General features: G+C 49.5%; 2 protein-coding genes across 3 annotated transcripts in view; one reads left to right on the top strand and one right to left on the bottom strand.

The window, feature by feature from the left end:
* The first annotated feature begins 621 nt into the window (after positions 1–621).
* CCDC24 (coiled-coil domain containing 24) lies at positions 622–16389 on the top strand. Of its 2 annotated transcripts, none has more exons than XM_084852741.1 (8): positions 622–814; positions 6444–6628; positions 9508–9612; positions 11447–11536; positions 13743–13797; positions 14598–14667; positions 14868–14982; positions 15635–16389. In XM_084852741.1, the coding sequence occupies exons 1-8, from the start codon at positions 659–661 to the stop codon at positions 16014–16016; spliced, it is 1158 nt and encodes a 385-aa protein (XP_084708867.1). In that variant the 5' UTR covers positions 622–658; the 3' UTR covers positions 16017–16389. The 2 variants fall into 2 exon arrangements, with proteins under 2 accessions (XP_084708867.1, XP_084708866.1); XM_084852740.1 differs by having other exon boundaries at positions 13695–13797; positions 15635–16388.
* The window catches only part of SLC6A9 (solute carrier family 6 member 9), a 65822-nt gene continuing 56329 nt past the window's right edge, over positions 9403–18895 (bottom strand). Inside the window, exon 13 of the mRNA XM_084852732.1 lies at positions 9403–18811. Coding sequence (XP_084708858.1) covers positions 18593–18811 — 219 coding nt within the window. The 3' untranslated portion in view covers positions 9403–18592. The remainder of the gene's footprint in view (positions 18812–18895) is intronic.

The following is an 18895-nucleotide window of genomic DNA, read 5'->3' as shown; positions in this document are numbered from 1 at the left end:
CGTTTTCCTGGGCTTCCAGTCTCCACGCTGGACAGACCTCTTTTCAGCCTCCCACATGCGGCTCCTTTAAGAGGCGAGGCTTCCGAGGGACGGGGTGGAGCGTTTCCATGGAGACCGCGAGTTTACGTTCGTGAGAGCCGCGTGGGGGGCCGCGCGAGGAATCGGGGGACAGCCAGACTCGGCCCGGCTGCCCCCCCCCCGGCTCTGCGTGTAAGGGGTGCCCGCGCGGTGCTTGAGGACCTGCGGACAAAGCGTGGGGAGCAGGAATCTGGGGTAGCGCGAGGTCCGCCGGGGCGATGCGTGGATGGGTCAAGGCGGGCGCAGATCGTGGGCGGAGCAGTGATGCGCGGAGCTGAAGCGGCAGGCTGTGGGGCAGTGAGAAACAGGCACCCTGTTTAGTAGCTGTGTAGATCGATGGGAGCTCGCACGGTCTTCTGAATGCATGTGTCGTAATGGGTTTGTATATAGCGTGCAGGGAAGTGAGCCACACGCATCTTGCTGTGGATGATCTGGGAAATGCCTGTGGGAATAACATGCTATGTGCTGCTGGCGGGGTCCCCTGGACTGTGTGGACTTTCCAGTTGCTGTCTCACCTGCCCTACCTCTCTTTCTCCTTTAAAGGATCAGACCTTTTTGCTGAAATTGGACAGTGTCCCCCATGTTGCCCTTGCCTGGTTCATCTGGGGAGCCCTTGCAGCCCGTGCCGCCACTTTGGAGGGTGGTAGAAGAACAGTTGGCGCCCAGCGAGAGGCTTGAGGTGAAGGCAATCTTGGGTGATGATGCTGTGGAACGGAGCTTGGAGCTTCATGCTGAGGTTAAGTACAGGCATCCTGGGCCACTTCTGAATGGGGGCTGCAAGCCAAATGGATGACACAGAGTTGCCTGCCTTTCATTTTCTTACTTCATGAGTGCCACAGGAGAGACAAAACACAATCTTGACACTCTGAACAGGTAGCTTAGGAGTGGCTGGTGCCAAAGTGATATCTGAAGCATCAAAACTCACATTGGCTAAAGAGGCAGCAACATTTTGGGCAAAGGGGCTTGATAGATTAAAGGGATCACCCTTCATGTCTAGAGGCATGGCACATGTACACACACACACACACATGATCACACCTTCCATTTGATGTTTATGTCCATTTTTTCTTATACATGACCTAGAAGACAAAGATCCATGCAATAAGCAGCATCTCTGAGGGTGAATGCAACTTAATGATGTGCAATTATGAAAATCAGTTATATGTTTTGTTAAAATGTATATAATGTTTGGCCAGTACTGTACTCCATACTCTTGGTGCATTTTGTTTTTCATTTCCAGTCTATGAAAATGCTACAGCTTCACTGAACTCTGTGTAGAAGACACTATAACTCCACAATGTGCCTTTTTGTGGTACTGTGTGTATATGTATGTATGTATGTATATGTATGTATACACACACACACACACACACACTGTTGTGGATGACTTCCATGTCTGAACGTTTATGCAAATGTAATCTGAGAACTATATTATGCATACCTGTTTCTGAAAGAGGACCTGTTGTGATCTGTGGCAACGTAATTAGGTTGTTTGCTGAAACAATGCTTAGGCTGGTTTTTGCGTTTCATTTATCTGTACATTGAATGAAAAAGTGTGCCATTCTAGTTCAGTTCTGCATCTTTAACTCTCTTGCTGATATTGGATACATTCTTGTCTCCCAGCCCTCACCATACCACACACTCACTCTTGCTGGCTTTCCTTCATCTCTCATATCCCTTCTGTTTTGTTCAAAACTTCTCTTCCTCTCCATCACTACCCTTGTATCCACCCTCCCTGCACAGCAGCAGGGAAGCAGTGATTCTGGCTGCTTCAGAGTTGCTGAGGGAGAGGGAAGCGAAAGCCTCCTCAGGCCCGCAATAACCTTGATTGGGGTGGTTGTCCCAGCATGGTTAATAGCAGCACTGGAGCAGCGGTCTTTTCCCCACAACCCAGCTAATCAGCTGGGCTGTGGAGGAAAGTGGGTGAGCCTTCCCCAGGCTTGAGGACAGCTGAGGATCACTTGCAGCCCATGGGCTGCAGGTTGCCCACCCCTGCTGTAAGCCATTTCTTGATCTCCCTTGTATTCAAACTCCTCTTCTCTCTGCTGTTCCCTATGTTTTTTCCTCTTTACTCATCAGGATACTGCTGTCTCCAAATCCCCCTTCAATACTCTCACTTTTCAAATAAGGCCTTTCCTTAGTGATGCCTTGATTTGTCTGCTTGTCCATTGCTATGTGATGCTTCTAGCATGATCCTCACTCCTTATTGTTGGTCTTGATTACTTGACCTGTCTTAGTAGGGATTCTGTCATTTTGTTTTCTCTACAGCCACAAGCATGCCATTGGCACTACAGAAATGTTTAAGAGCAGTACTACTAGTAGTGAATGATTGTTTTGCTTTCAGCCTCTCGCTAACAACATTTGCAAGTAACACATTCCTGAAAAAATGGTAAAAGCAAGTGCATGTTGTTTTTTAAAGTTACATGTGAAACATTACAGCTTATTCAACAGAGACTATTTCTCATGTTGGTATCAGTGTAGGCCAACTTTGTGTACAACATGAAATATAAAAATGTACACATTTCTTGTATGTGTGGAAATGTGTAGCTGTAATATGTTGTGGGATCCCACTCTGTGTGCCTGTGGCAAAATAGACACATTTGTCACAAGGAGTGTTTGAATTACAGGGAGAGGGGCCTGGAGAGGAAAGCCCCCCCTTTTTACAGTGCCCCTTTACCTGCTGTTTTTAAAAGGCTGCAGGGGGGCTGTGATTGGAGCTAAAGGGCGGGCCTTGTGAATTTCATTAAGAGCTGCCCTACCTCGCCCCTCCCCCCATGCGTGTGCCGTGGCACCCATGCATTTTTCTACAGAGAGTTACATTCATGTAGGAAAATAATCTTGTATGAAGTAGGTGGCCATGCTAGCAGGAGCTGATGGGAGTTGTAGTCCAACATGTCTGGAGAGTTGAGGAAGTCTGCCTTAGCAAGTTTGCTGTTTAGTTGTGGCCGCCCCAGCTGCTTTGTGAGTCCAATCTGGGCCCTGTGAAAGGGGAAGTATCTCTGCTTTGAGACCGCAAAATGGTGGGGAGTGAAATGATGCAGTTGCCTCCTCCCTTGTGTGCCGGGTCCCCATTTGCCAACCCCCCAGCTCAGCTGGTTCCTAACACTTGGCCAGAGTCTCTAATCCATGCTCTTCCAGGCCTTTTGTTCTCCTCCAGCCATTCATGCCCTTCCTTTATTCAGCATAGCCCTGACTAGGGCTGAGAAGAACAGTAAACATAGCTGGAGGCTTTTCACATGGTAATGGCCTTACCTCTCCCTGAAACCAGAACAGCAGCACACCCTGACCAGCCGGCACCCTTTTCTCTACCCACGTCTCCATGTTCAGGGCTTGCTTGGGATCCATGTCTCCAAAGCTGAGCATTCAGGTTTCCCCCACCCCCTTGTGAACAGGAGCCCACCACCTCTTTAGAGGCCTCTCACCTGGCTTTCTATTACCTCTTCATCTCAAGCCTGATGAGTGTGGCCCAAGTGCAGCCTGTCTCTCTGTTGTGTGCTTGTCTATGTATCCCCTCCCCAGTTAGGCTATCTGGGAGGCTGCCCAGGGAAGCAGCTGTACCATAGCAGTCCCCTTGTGGATGCGTGGGGCCAGAAAGGGAGTTCTGGAGCTTGCTCACCCTCCAAACGTCCTACATTATTTCGACTGTAGCTGGGGATATTTTTGCTGCATGACCTTGACTTTCCTCACAGGGGGATGGTTGTGGGGAGGCATGTTCTCAGCTTTGCACCTTTTATGGAGTGTCAGTGACACAGACAGCCACAGTGCAGGGTCTTCTGGCCAACTGCTATGGAATGACAAACGTCCTGGGTCAGCCTAAGGGGGGAGCATGGATGTCTGTTGAGTTGCTATGGGCTGTTGCTACTGTTGATAAACCCTCCTGAGGGTAGCCTTGCCCATTTTCTCCTAAAAGATTCAGAGCTTTTTTACACAAGGCATTTATCGTGCGCTCATGATTCCTTACACAGAGTTGTTTACAGGTTCTTTAGACAACACTGTGATCCTCTAGTTTTGCTTCTGTTTTTTAAGAGAACTTTGCCAAGGTTTTTTGGAGCAGGGAAAATGGGGTGTTGAGCTTTTCTACACGAGGCTGTTAATTGGCTGTTAATCTGTTGTACCTACTTTTGATTTCGTAGCAGAATTGAGATCAGAGTACTACATGAAGAGCATTTCCTTTCCTGCTTTCCACTACATAACCTCTAGGTGGCACTGTGGTATAGCAGAATAGCGCAAATGCACAAGTGAACAAGCAGTTTCTTTCACTTTCACAATTAAATGCCGCATTTTCCCTACTCTAAAAAAACTCGCTGAAAGTGTTCATTATACATAGAAGTGAAACTGGAGGGTCATGACATCGTCTAAAGAACTCATAACCAATGGTGACTAGGCAATGATGAGTGCGCGATAAATGCCTTGTGTAGAAAAGCCTATTATTTTTGAAAGCGAAAGAACAGTATTTTCCTACTCGTGTAATTGTGATAGTCTGCTATAGCACAGCACCACCGAGAGGTTATGTGGCACAAAACTAGGAAAGGAGAAACTCTTCATGTAGTGCTTGGATCTCAATTCTGCGATGAAACTGAAAGTAGATACAGCGATTAACAGCCTCGTGTAGAAAAGCTCTAAAAGCCCAGAAGCTCCACTCTTAATCCTAAAATAGTCTTCATATAACCTACAGTCTCACAGCCCATTCCCAGCCTATTGGCAGATTAAACATTTTACTGAATTTGGTATGTTCCTGTCTAGTAGATATGGGAGCAAATGGACAGCTTATTCTGGGAGTGTATTATAGAAAGACAGACAGACAGCACCCCAGTCAGGCATGTAAATGGCACTCTGCTTTGGCAGTCTCATGCTGTTACATGAAATCAATGGAACTTATGCAGAGTATTATTGTTGTTGTTGTTGTTATTTGCAGAGCTGCAGCACTGGTTCTTGCAGTTATCCCTGCTCTTATCCAATGCCCTCTGTCCTCAGGTATTGTCCATAAAATATGTCACACATTTCAAAATACCCCTTTTCAACCAGCATCCCCAGGTCATAATTTTCAGCCTAGTACAGACACCTATCCTCCCAAAGGATAGGTGCATACACACCTGTATACATGCATACACACAGACACTCCCCGCCCCCAGCATACATTTTAATGCATATATTTCTGTTTAGTTGTGTAAGCAGTGTTTTACTAAGAAATACAGAAGGTTCACTGCAAACAAAATAAATGTTTCATTTATGTTTCTTCCAGTGTTTGGGTTTCCAAATTCTCACATTATGCGAAGAAAGTAGAGGGTGTAGACGTGTGAGGGCAGCCTGGGAAGAGAGGGGAGCAAAGAAACAGAGAGAGGGGAATAGCAGAAAGGGGAAATAAAGTAGAACAGACAGAGACTGTCAAAGCGGAGGTCATGCAGAAAGAGACACATCTGAGGGCAAGCAAGGAAATGCACCCATTGTCCGAAGTAACAATGTGCTAAGGCCAGGGTGTTGGAGAATTCAGTTTTGGACAAGCTTTTGGGAGGCTGCATTCTAGTGTTGGGTGGGGCCGAAGGCAAAAGGGGCAGGTCCAAAGATACCAGCATATTTTAGCTTAAAGCTCCTACTGCACGCAACTAAACCTTAAGAGAGGCATTTCAACCTTTTAGAATGGGGAAAATACTCAGAATAGCTGGGAAACCACCAAACGGTTGGTGGTTGGAGAAAGGGGGGTATGGCCATCCTGGAGGGGCAGATTTGGCCCCCAGGCCTGAGATTCCCAACCCTTGTGCTAAGGGAATGCAAAGGCAAGATTGTGATAACACATTTTAATCAATATCCCTTCCTTTCCTACTACAAATTATTACAAAGCTGATGAATGGCGTACTTTCTTTTTTCCCTTGGTGCATGACATACTTGAGGAATGTGTTCAGGTCCCAGACACCATTGCTACAGTTTTCACCAATATTGCAGCCTTTGATAAATGTAATTTTCCACTGTCATGTTAGGGATTATCCAGGCTAGGTTTTGACTCATACATGTCCATTGTTTGTCCTTCTATTCTGGAGAGTTTCATATTTGCTTGCTTAGTTTGGTGTAAGTGGCCTTTTGCAAAGAGGCACCTGGCTTGATTTGCAGACATGGTTTGAAACCACATCTCTGTGGGCAGGCTGGGAGAGAGAGAGAAGGTTGTGTGAGGAATGGGATGGCAGTTTGTCTTTCCAGGTTGTGTGAGTGCCTCTTGTCATTTAGGGCAGTGGAGGGTGAGCAGAGTCAGTGGGATTACCAGGAGAATGTTCCTGTAGTTCGTGTCAGTGTGCAGTGGTAATATAGATATAGATGTTTTGCACAGGCTATGCACTGTTCCTAATCCAGTCTAACCCCTTCCCTATCTACAGGTGCAGACACTGTGGGAATTCTATCAGGATCTGCAGTCGGGCCCCCTTAGACTGGAGCAGAGCCCTGTGCAAGCAGCTGACAGCTGGGCCTTGCTGGCTGCCCCTCCCCACCTCAAGGAGCTGGTGCGGGAGGAGATCCGCCTTCTTCTGATGGGCCTGCAACAAAAGGCATTACAGGAGGGCAGGTACTGGGGGGCTCTGCAGGGAGGGCACTCAAGAGGATGAAGGGCGGAATTGAGGGCAGGTTCCAGAATGTTGCAGAGGAGCAGGTCCTGGGAATGGAACAAGGAGAACCAGAACATCCTAAGGTCTGAAGCTTCTTTGAGGAAAGAATGAGTCTGTTAGGCTACAGTGATATACCCAATTACCTGGGAGTAAGCCCACTGAACTCAAAGGGACTTACTTCTGAGTAGATATGTATAGGATTCCGCTGTAAGCCTCCAACTGATGTGGCTGGTGATAGGCCTGTGTCCATGGCAAGCTAGACAGGGGGAGCCAGAGTGGTTACCAAATAGCGTTGCCCTTATTTTCGCCGTAGTCTACGTAAATCTTTACGTAGACTACAGCGACCAAATAAGGAACGGGAATGGCGGCTCCCTATGGGGGCCGCCATTATCCGTACACACTTTTTTTTTTTAAGTCACCCGTGATAGGCTACGTGACGATTGACGTAGCCTATCACGGCTGACTTTGCAAATCTAGCCGTGATAGGCTACGTTAATCGTCACGTAGCCTATCAGGGGGCATGTGTTTTTTTTTTCCTTTTATTGCAATGGCGGTGGCGGCAGCCGGTCGAAAGACCGGCTGCTGCTCCCGCCCCGCCCGAACACCCGCCGAACCGCCGGCCGGACCCGCCGGGAGGGACATTCGGCGAAGGTAAGTCCCGTCCCGGGGGGGGGGGTGCGGGGTGCGGGGGGGGGTTCGGAGGATTTCTCCCCGAAACTTGTTCGGGGGGCCGAACACGTTGGTGCTCGGCCCCCCGAAGTTTCGGGGAGAAATTCTCCGCCAACCCTAGAGTGGTATTGTTTCTCCCTTCAGCCTTTCAGGGTGACGGTTCCAGAGATGCTTCCCAAGGGATCCCAGTTCCAGGTCAGTCTAATTGGCATTTGTAGTCTCAGTTGAACATGGTCATCACTCAGATGGCCAGTGCCCCACAAATAGAGCTTACGCCAGGAAGATGTGGGGGTTGATTCCCCTGCCTCTATTGTTGTCCTGACATTCAAATGCAGTTTTGTAATTTGGTACCAGAAGTTCAGGTCTGTACATCACTGTAGCCATTTCCTTACCTCTTATGATTATTCCCAGTCTTACATGATCTCCTCCTGGGGTCTAACCTTTTGTCACTCCCCAGCTCCACTCCATGCAGGCATCTCATAGGTGAGCACCCCCATCAGGAATGCCAGTCTAGCTGGTGGCTTTGTCTCTCTGGAGTGCTGTTTCTGTAGCCTGAGGCTGGGATTATGTCCCCACACCTCCAAGTTCAAAGGGGGCAGTCATCCAAAGGGGGCAGTCATCCGAGTGAGAACTCTGCTACAGGAACCCTGGCAGGAGATTAGCTCCCTGCCTTGCTCCTCTGTAAACAATGGAAAGCTCTATGATGGCCCAGTCGGAATGGACATGCCAGCAAGGGATGGACGTCTAGGCTGAAGAGGTTCGTCAGGTTTGTATTTGTTCCAGCTACTGGATAGCAGCAGTGCTGGGTCATAGAGGAGACTAGCCTTCTGTGGTCCAGGAATGTTGGAGGGATCCCTCTGGAGGATGAAGTTTGCGGAGTTTTCAGCAGCTCAGCCCCCCAGACTCTGGCTCGCTTACCTGCGAGCTGGCCTGACTTGATCTGTGTCAAGTCAGGCCAGCTCATGGATTTGTGGGTTGTTTTTTTCTTAAATCACAATTAATGCAAATTTCTACCACAATTTGCATACTTTGTGCAAATTCCATCTAATTTGCACAAATTACAGCTATAATTTGCATAAAGTTAAGCATATGGCGGCCGCAATTTGTGCAAATTATGTGCAAATCATAAATGGTGATTTAAGAAAAAGACCTGAGGAAGTTCCCAGATTTTTTGAAAAAGCCTGTGGCTTGGCTTGGAAATGCAAGCTGAGCTGGGGGCTCTGGGGAAATCGAGTGAGCCCAAAAAGGGCTGGATTTTCTCACGGTGACCATCCCTACTCTTGTCCCTGTCAGCAGAGGATGTTGCTAGATATGCAAAAGATTCAGGGCTCGGGCCCGTAGGACACAAATCTGCATAATATCTGCATATGCTAATTTATATCTATATATGCAAATTTATAAATACTTAACAGTATTTATTTCAGCTTCGTAGGAGGCAAAGCTGGCCAATTAATTTTTCATCCAAATCTCAAACTAAATAAATTATTCAATTAACTTGCCCCCTGCCCCAGGTCATCCCAAGGAAAAAGGAAAGGTTCCTCCTGTGCAAGCACGGGGTCATTACTGACCCCTAGAGGGATGCCTGCTTACGCTGGCGTTTTCATGGCAGACTATAGCGGGGTGGTTTACCATTGCCTTCCCCAGTAGTGACTACCTTCCCCCAGCAAGCTGGGTACGCATTTTACTGACCTCGGAAGGATGGAGGGCTGAGTCGACCTGAGCCAGCTACCTGGGACCCAGCTTCTGCTGGGATCGAATTCAGGTCGTGGGGAGAGTTTCGGTTGCAATACTGCCACCTACCACTCCGTGCCACACGAGGCTCTAGGTCATTCCAAACCAATGGAATTTCCCCCTAAGCTTAATTGCCACGCAGGGGAAGATTTTTTTGGAAGGATGGTGGTGTCGCAGCATGTGGGGAGAGTTAACCTTTCCCTCTCCAGCTGCACTCTCCCTTGAAAATTGCTCCCTATGTGGCAATTAAGATGAGGGGAAAAAATTGCTCCCTCCATGGCACTAGTGGACACTCAGGGCACAGTGGAATAGATTCGGGGCCCTGGGAAATAGACTTGGGGCCATGGCCCCGTGGGCCCAGGCCTAGCAATGCCCTGGCCTGTTAGTCCAAAGACTGGGCATGAGGCGCTGTCTTATGCCTCTACTACTTCTTTTACAGGGACCAAGATTGTGCCATTGCTAAATACAGCCCTCATGTGGTTACCTTTGCTTTAAAGGGGAATGCTGGTAATGGCCGGCCATCTGGGAGCACTGCACTCATCAGGTAAGACCTCAGAACAGCTCTGTCTGTGGGAAAGTAGGAACGCCATGCAGCGAGTCCCTGGGCTATGACTGATTCCCACCCAGAACACCTTGCACACTATGACTGGCCTTTGTGTTGCCACAGGTGGTCCCACAGCTCAGGACTGATTTTGTGTGCAGAAAGCCTAACACCCCAGAATGCCGTCTACTTTGAAACCCAGCAGTGATTAGTTCTTGCTGTTTCTGTTGGCAGTTTTGGTGCTCAGTGCTGCTATCCAGTTTTTGAACATCACGTAGACTGGAGGCAGGTAGCTGCCCATGGATCTTTCATCCCTGTTGTGATCCTGATCTAGATATGGGATCAGGACCACGTATCAGTCCACTTTAATTTTAACTCTCCATTTGAATTGAAGCCTGAAGTCAGGTCAAAGGTCTTGCGAGATTCTAGTCAGCAAAGATGGATACTGAAGCCAAATTACATTCACTGTGTTGTCACCATCTTCATCATCAGTATCGTCATCATTTCAACCTGTCCATCTTTTCTGCCAAGTCTTCAAATATTTTAGGAAGTTATAAACCAAATCTTAAATCCAATGTCTTGCAAGTGGAATTCCTGTTACTCTCCTCCCCGTGTGCCTCCCCAAACCCTCTGGAGCAGATTTGGAGGATGTGTGGGAGGGTGCAGTGGGGAGGGGGAAATAAGTCCACCAGTGGTTTCTGTTCCACTGGCGGACACGCAGGTTTGGATTTTGCCCCAGCCTGAATCTCCCTTCCCTTCCCCGTGATCTACTGGGATCATATTTGCATATTAAATTAAGTTTTTGTTCCAATTTGTAATGCTTTGGTTATTTTTTGATTCCTGAGCTGGAAGATTTACTTTTATAGATGGAGATGGTTTCCTTTGAGGTTTTGACTGGAGATTCAGCTGTTCTTGAAAAACCTAGTATGTGTCCCTCTCTAGTTGAGGAAACTTAAGAGCAGCCTAAAGATCAACTTGAGGCTGCATTGAACTCAGTAGGACTGCACTGTAATAACTCTTCATAATGATAAAAAATGTATCCTGTTGCTTGGCCTATAACATACAAACTAGGACAGGGATGTTTTGTGGTCTTATTTCTTAGATGTCTGGTTTTTATGTTTGCTTTTGTTTTCCCAAATACATAATTCCTTTTGTTTAAGAATATACATATCTTGAGGATTCAAGGTCTCAGGCCTAAACCTGTGTAATGTGCTGCTTAGCAGTACACTCATAGATGGTAGTGTTCAGGAGAGTTTTATTTTGAAGTCCTGTGTATTAAGGGTACATAGACTCACAGTGCAATCCTATGTATATTATTCAGAAGTTATTCCCACTACGTTCAATGGGGCTTGCTCCCTAGTAAATGCATTTAGGAGCGCATCCTAAATGCTGTTTTGAAGTACTCCTGCTTATCTACCACCTGTGTATCTACCAGGTAAGTTTGCCTACCTATATCCAAATCTGTGGCAAGATAGTGATAGCTACTGAGTTTAACTGCCTTTACAAAGGATGATTAGTTACATTCATGTGGCCAGTAATTCTAGAGCTGGGTTTGAGTTCTGAGAAGTATGCTGATTCAAGTTGATCATCCTCTGCCCTCTGTCATCTACACAGTAGGGCCAGGAATGCAAGAAACTATGGAGACCGAGGGACATAGAAAGAAAGTGGGTATCTCCAGCAAAATCCTCCAGCTAATCCTGGTGCAAGTGTCCCATTCCATGCTTTGCCAAGTGCAGGAATGCCCATTTCTAAGCACTATGTCTGTCTGACTACAGGGAGACCTAGATCTTCTCAGGTTGTCTGGGTCTTGTAGCTCACCCAGTCTCTGTTTCCCCAGGCCACTATCCTCCAGAATCTCTAATGACTTGGGACCTTTCTGCAATAAACTGAATATTGCCCAGATCGGTGAGGTATCCTCTCAGCTTCGGTAAGTTTTTGCTGGGCAGAGTTTTGCCCTCTGCTCCAACTTTTTCTTCTTAGGACAGATGTTGTAAGAGGGAAGGAGTTATAAGAGGGTTACAGGTTCTTATTGTGGGTCTGGAAGGGATGTAATAGAACTCTTGGTGGTGAAGAGTGGCTACCATGCCAGGTTTAAGGTTTGAGAACTAGTGTACAAAGCCCTAAATAACTTGGGACTGAGAGAGAGCCTTCTCCCTTACCAACCTGCCCCATCACTGATGTCATCAGAAGGCATGCTCCTGGTGGTTCCACATGGTCCTATGGCCCGACTGGAGTCCACCAAGAGAAGAGCCTTCAGAGTAGCTGCCTCCTTCCTATGGAATTCCCTGCCTTTGGAGGTCAGGCAGGTGCCAACACTGTGTTGCTTCTGGTGCCTCCTGAAAACATCGTTATTCCAGGAAGCCTTCCCTGAGTGGCCGGCCATGGGTTTATCAGAACTTTGCTTTAGCAGAAGTTGGTTTATTTTTTTTAAAATAGCAATTATTATAACATGGTGTTTTTATTATTTTATCCCATTTGTATACCGGTAGCTCTGCAATCTTTGGATGTGGAGCGGTATACAAATGTTGTAAATAAACAAAGACAAGTGCATAAGCTCATTGAAAAGACAGGAGGAGGTCTGCGTGTGAAAATATGTGCAGTGCAAATGAGCTTAGGCAGCTTGTATTCTAAGCTTCCCCATCTGTTTCCTCCTAGTCTGTCCTATGCCAGAAACATGAGAACGAGGAGGAGCACAGAGAGATTTGCAGGAGTCCTTTTCCAAACTTCCTGTGAGCACACAAACTGCTGCTGCTGCACAGTTTGCTCTGTGTAGGTGCAAAGAGTGGATCAGATCAGTGCAATTCTAGCAGTTTTCATCTCTACCAGGAGCATGTCATTCATAAAGCTATTGGGTCTTAATTGCCCATTCAAGACCCGGCCAACTCTCAAAATATTTTGCATTACAACAGGGATAGCTTACAACTCTGTATTGTTGTTGAGAAAATTCATCCCCCTCCCCTGCCACGCACACACACGCGCGCACACACTGCCACTGTGAGATTGCAAGCTAAACTCAGAGGGATCTGGGTCTTCTGAAGTGGGCAACAGATGACATCAGCATCCCTCCTTGTCCAAACGTGCTGGCACTGCGTCCCGGCAAGCCCTGGTTCCACTACACCACTGGATCAGAGCAAGCATTGATTGTGGCAGGGTTTGTGAACACTGATGCAGTTAGGTAATTTTAGACTCTGGACCCTGCTTTGTGTGTGTTCCCCCTCTGAATGGGCCCCTGCACTTCTGCCCCCAAATCCTTCTCTGAAATGAAGGCCTACGCTTCTCTGTTTGAGAGCTTTCATTCCTCCATGCACACATAAGAGGAGAGGGAGGCATCTCTCTCTGCTCCATTATGGAATGTGAGGGTGGGGCCCTCCGGAGGAGGTAAGAAGCAGATGCCTTCTAGAGTCATGACCCTACAGCCAAGGAAGAATAGAGGCAGTGGAGACTGGTGGCTCCGATGTCAGCGGGGCTGTGAATTCACTCCGGGTTTCTGTCAGAACCAGTGAGAGCTCTAAAACTCCGCACCTTGGATAGCTGCTTTAGAGTTCTGACTGAAACCTGGAATGGATACACTGCCCCACTGACATGGGAGCCACCAGCCCCCACCGCATAAAGGAGCGTGGTGTTTGAGAGTGGGCAATCTCAGCTCCCAGCACAGCATCAAGTAAGGATCACACAAAGGGTTTTGTAGGGATTCTTCCATACTTTGCCACACCACTGGGCATCCAGCCCCATGGAACTAAGACATCCCAGAATGAGTTTGCCACTCAGCAGCTTGGGAAATTCCAAACCATCAGAGGACAGGATGAGGTTGAATAACACTATCGGGTGTTGGTGATGGCCAGGAATGCTTGTGCCTTTGCATAAGGAGAGCCCTCTCATGAAGTACTTCAGAAGTGGGCCAGTCCTCGCACCCCACGCACCGGGAACTGCTACCATAGAGAAACGGTGGTCACGTACTCCTCTAATTCCCCTTTGAATTGCCAGTCCCTGCAATGGCCAGGGAGACAAAAAGTGAGGAAGTGATGGAGGCACACCTCCCCTTTTAAGGCCTGCGAGGTTGGCAGGTGCTTGTGTGCTTGTTTCAGATCTCTCTCACACCCTGTGGATCTCACTGGCAGTCGCATTTCTCCTAGGACCCTGCTAGAGGAGGAATGCCATGCTCTGGAAAGATACATCCCTTATTTACAGGTAAGGGCCGACACCTCCCCTCCTCCACTCCAGGTAGGGCCTCTGGAGACATCTCTTCCTCATGTGCAGAGTTTATCCCATGCACTCCCGGTGGCCCACTTCGAATGTTGGCCAAGAGGTCTGTGAGATTGGTTTGTACTCTGCCTTACACGAAATATCTGGGGCAACTTTTCCACCACCAAGAATACTCCTATTGCTCTAATGTCTTCTTTCACGTCCACATAAGTGGGAGCTTGACCCTATGGCTACAGCTGTCGGCTGGGTTAGAAAAGACCGTGGGTGGGCCATGAGCAGAACTCCTGGGTTCAAGTGACACTGAATGGGTGTTTGTTTGGCTTCTATCCCAGTTCTATAACTGTCCAAATAGCTGTCATTTCTTTCAGAATCTGAAGCGGGGGGGGGGTGCGTGAGCGCATGTGGCTGGGCATGGAGGAGGATGTGTGGCAGGAGAGTGGTATGGCATCTTGTGAAAATCACGTCACATTGCCTTGCAGGACTGCTGCAACACTACCTCCTGCTGTCAGCATCTGCTCATCAAAACTAGCTTTGCAGCACTGTGTCCCAGTGACAAAGGAAATTGGTGTCTTCAGCTAAAGTGACTGGATACGCTCACTGCTGCCTGTCCCCGTTAGCTTTCTGCAGTGGACTGGGGCAGCTAGAAGACCGAGAGGGAAAAAGAAATATCTCATGTGGGGAGGGTTCTCAGTGCTAGAGCCTTTTCCATGAGACATGTACACCTTTGGGGACATTGTGCAATTGAGCCACTTCCTCAATATGCCTATAAACACTTTGTTCTGCAGAGCCATCTGGAGGAGGCGCATCTACAGGCCACAGAGCTGCTCGAGGCAACACATGAGCCCACCATGGCTGGTATGCAGAGCCCAAGTCTCATGTCCTTGTGAAAACTGGATTGCAGGGAAGAGATACAGCATCGCGGTTGCTGTAGTTGTCCTCTTGAGACAGGAGTTGCCAAGGAGTGGTCCTTGCAATGGGGCACTATCTCTTTAACACCAGTCTGCGCTCTGGAGGCTTGATGCTGTCCCCACCTGAAAGCAGTCTTCTCCCCGCAGAACTACAAGAAGAGAAGCGTGCTATGGAGCGGGATTTGCAGCTGAGCCAGCCCAAGCCGTGCCCTAGCCCTTCCCTGACGTCAAAGCAGCTTGGCAGTAGTAGCTGCCAGCCCAGGTACATAAGAATGTAGGAGGCCGCCATATGCAAAGTCAGACCATTTGTCCAGCTAGGCCAGTACTGCCAGCGCTTACCAGCAGCAGCTCTCCAGGGTTTCAGGCAGGGTTTCTTTCCAGCCCTGCTTGCAAATGCCGACGACTGAACCCGGGACCTTCTGCCTGAAAAGCATGAGCCCCACCGCTCAGCTACGGCCGCTCCGTAACATGAAAACAGCTAGAGCTAAAACACCATGAAGCTGCAAGTTACAAATGTGGGGCATTTGTACCACTGTAAGGAACAGGAGACTGAGGTAGAGAACAGCAAGCACAGTTCAAGGCTGGCATATTATTGTATTGTCCCTGGCATGCCTGGCATATTTAAGTAAAGTTTCTGGAGTTTGTTCAATGCAGGATACATTGGAGACCCATTAGTTCTACTGCAGTCACGTCTTTATTCTTGATGCTTTACTTGGAGAAGGGATTGGGACTGTGGCCCTCCAGATGCTGTTGAACTGCAACTCCCATCAGCCCTAACCAGCATAGCCAGTGGTGAGGGATGATGGGATTTGTGGTTCAACATCTGGAGGGCCAGAGATTCCCTATCCCTGACTTGGAAGAATGTTAGGGCGATGCCTCCTGCTTCCCTGTAACCCCTTCTCTTCATTTTGCAGTTGTCCAAGAGTCTCCACCAATGGTCCAAACTTTGGGGAGATCAGTCCTGCATTGAATGCGGCTCCTCCACCAAGTTCCAGAGATCAAACTTCTCCTTCATGCCAACGGATACCAGTATGGTGGGGCCATGCAGAAAATAGTCCATTGGGATGGCTGCATCAAGATGGTGAGGCATCCAACCCCGCAAGGAAGGACAATGGCACTCGGTTGCCTGGGCCTGTGATTCTGACACCTCCCAAGGGAGGCAGGATTGCTTCAGCTTGCAGGACAGCAGTGCCACGCCTGGACCCTGCCTTCCACCCCATGCCTCCTCCAGAACCATGCCCACTGCCCCGCTTTTGCCCCCGCACTAGGCTGCTGCGATGTAAAGGGCCCAGCTAGGGCATGGAGACCTTCCTGTTCCTTTGTCACCTCATTTTCTGCTCCCATCTTGCAGTGTCTCCTGTGCTTTTGCTGGGCTTACTGGCTGCTGTTGCCTTTGCTCATCCTTGTATGCAGGCTCATGGGGTTTCAGGGTAAGTGAAAAGGCAGAAATTGGCCCCCTTCAACACAGACAATCCTCCTGCAAGTGCAACAGTGCCCACAAGGTCCTTCCTTTCCTTCCCATCCATAAGCGAGTGCCACGGGCCTCATGTTAGCATTGCAGGGAGGATAGGACCCCTCAAACCCCCCTCCTCATTCCCTCAAAAAGGACTGTACCATCCTAGGTTCAGGAATATAAATTTCATTAAAATCTATCAGACTTTAAAAATCTACATCTGGGAGAGTCACAGCATGGGAGACGCGTCACAATTATTGCTATGAACAATGAGAGGTGGCAACGGTAGATGCCACACTCTACACAGGAGGGGAGGACAGACATGGAACATGCATTAAATAGTGCATCTTCGGCACAGTGTTGGGAAGGATGGGGTGCTGGAGGCTTAGGACAAAAGTACCATCATGGCATGGAGCCATCTGTTCCCCCCTCATGAGGCAGACATTTGGCACATAACACTGGCCACTGTGCCCATGCCACTGGCTGGGGCAGGTACCATGTGGGTAGGAACCAGATGTGTGCCCTTGCTGTTGGCACCATGGCTGTACCACAGCAATCGTGCCCGACTGGGAGCTGAGGGGTGCCCCCTGCGTGCACTGTTTGGCATTGCTAAGTGACTTGGCATCATTGCCACAGGGTAGAGGGCAGGATAGTGGCTGCCAGGGCCTCCTGTCTCCTCCTGCCAGGCATTTCTAAGGGTAAAGTGCAGGCAGCAACACTGAAACAGAAACAAGGGGTGATGAGGCCGGAAGACAGAACCATTAGTAAGTTGTACCCCCTCTGAGCCAGCATGGGCCTGACTTGGTGTTAGGGTGAGGTCTCGCAACCAGATATGGTGCGAGCGTCCCTGGCCAACCCCTCCATGCTGGCAGCATGGGGCTGTCAGCTTCCACCCTCCACGAATACTGGAGAAGTGGGCCACATGGAGCCCAGGCCTGGCTGGGGATAGCCTTTAGGGGAGGGTGTGCTTCGTGTCTTTTGTGCTTCCCCCAAATGGTGTGGACAGGTCTTGGCACATCACCTGCTGTTAGCACCATGGTTGGCTCTGCTCCTTTCCCTAGAAGATGGGGCAGGCCTAGGTCCCAATGGTCTCTCGCTAAAAGCGAGACCCCGTTCAAATACATTTGCTCCTCTTCAGGGGAAGGGTGTGGAACAGTGCTTCCAAACGCCCACGCCCCAGGGCGCAGGCATAACCTCCAACAGGGTCCATACCAAGAACAACGGGCTTGGCTGAGCATCCAGAAGATGCTCTATAGCTCAACAGAGCACACTGCACGCGCAGTGTGGGTAGTGGCTTGCATGTGTTGCCCATAGCCTGTGGGACTGCCCTGGATTTGAATCACAGTTACATGGTGCATCCAGTTTCTCACCTGTGCATATGTACATGTGGGAGATTCTGTGTATTTAGGGCTATATAGATGTCGGGGTGTGTGTGTGTGTGTGTGTGTGTGTGTGTGTGTGACAGTGAGAGAGAATCTGGATACATGTGCAAGTAAGGCTAGATTTGAGTTCAAGTTGTAGACTTGTGCATGCTTGTGTTCCTAGAGTAGTGATACTCCCATCCCTTTCCTGCTGTAATCCGGTTTGGGAGAGCTCTCCTGCCCCTCCTCTCAAATTATTCATCTGTCAAACCCACTCAGTTGTTTCCAGCAAGAGCATTTCTTCTGATGGGAACCATGACTGGAACTGCATGTTGATAGTGTTGGGGAAGCTACCTCGCCTTTCCTAGCAGCAAGAGCGGTGGGGATGCTGGGGCGGTATATGTGTTGGAGGGTGGTGTGCAGTCTTCAGTACATCTCTGGAAGCACCCTACCAGGGGCAACAGCAAAACTGCAGCCTGCCCAGTCCAGGGCCAAGCTTTGCCTAGAAGCTCTGGCTCACATTTACAATGACTACCAGCCCTCCCCCCCCGCCCTCATCCCTCCCCGATTCCCCATTTGCTCCTCTGTGGGGCCAGGCCCCACGGCCCTGATCCAGGGCAGTCAGGGGCATACCATCCCCAAGAGATTCCGGACCCCCTGGGCCCAGTTGCAGCTGCCAGGATCCACCCCAAAGGGGCTAAGGAACCAAGGAGGCTCCAACTGACCCTGCTCCTGGTGCCCTTCGAGGTACCCCCAGCTCTTCGGCCAGCGCGCACCCTCCCTGCCTCTGACCCTGGTCCTGGCTGTGAACTGGGGCCATCTGAACATTATTGTAAACAGGAGGGCTACGAGATGGCACAGGGGGCACTAATGAGGTGGGGTGGGGTGGGAACTCACAGCCCCTTCCCCCAGAGTCCGGCACAGCCTGGGAGCCAGGGCTCCCCCACCCAGTGGGGGGCGCCGTAGTATATCTGAGCAAAGTAAGGTTTGGAGGACCAGGGCAGGTGGGAAAGGGGAGGCGCAAGGAGGGCTCCCTGCCCTGCATCCCAGGCTAAGGTTCAGATCTTGGAGTCCTGGCTGTGCGTGGAGCCATTGCTTCCGACGGTGATGGCAACAGCCACGCCAGCCTCGTCGCTCTTGGGTTTCTCAGGGTTCAGCAACTGCACCTCCAGCTGTGACTCTGTGGAAGAGCTGAGCGCCGGTGCATAGCGGCCTGTCCGGTGCTCTGCAAGGGCTGGGCCCCACTCATGGCTTGGCCGGGTAGCATTTTTCAAACGCTGCCGAGACAGAAGGCACGAGAGCTGTTAGTAGTTTCAAGTCCCCTGCCTCCCACTGGGATCCCAGGCAGGCGGCACGCTGGC

Source organism: Heloderma suspectum, chromosome 4, assembly GCF_057233095.1.
Source record: "Heloderma suspectum isolate Gila_16-S chromosome 4, 16-S_ref, whole genome shotgun sequence".
Lineage (NCBI taxonomy): Eukaryota > Metazoa > Chordata > Lepidosauria > Squamata > Helodermatidae > Heloderma > Heloderma suspectum.
The sequence above is the reverse complement of the archived record's forward strand: the minus strand, read 5'-3'. Positions and strand labels throughout refer to the sequence as shown.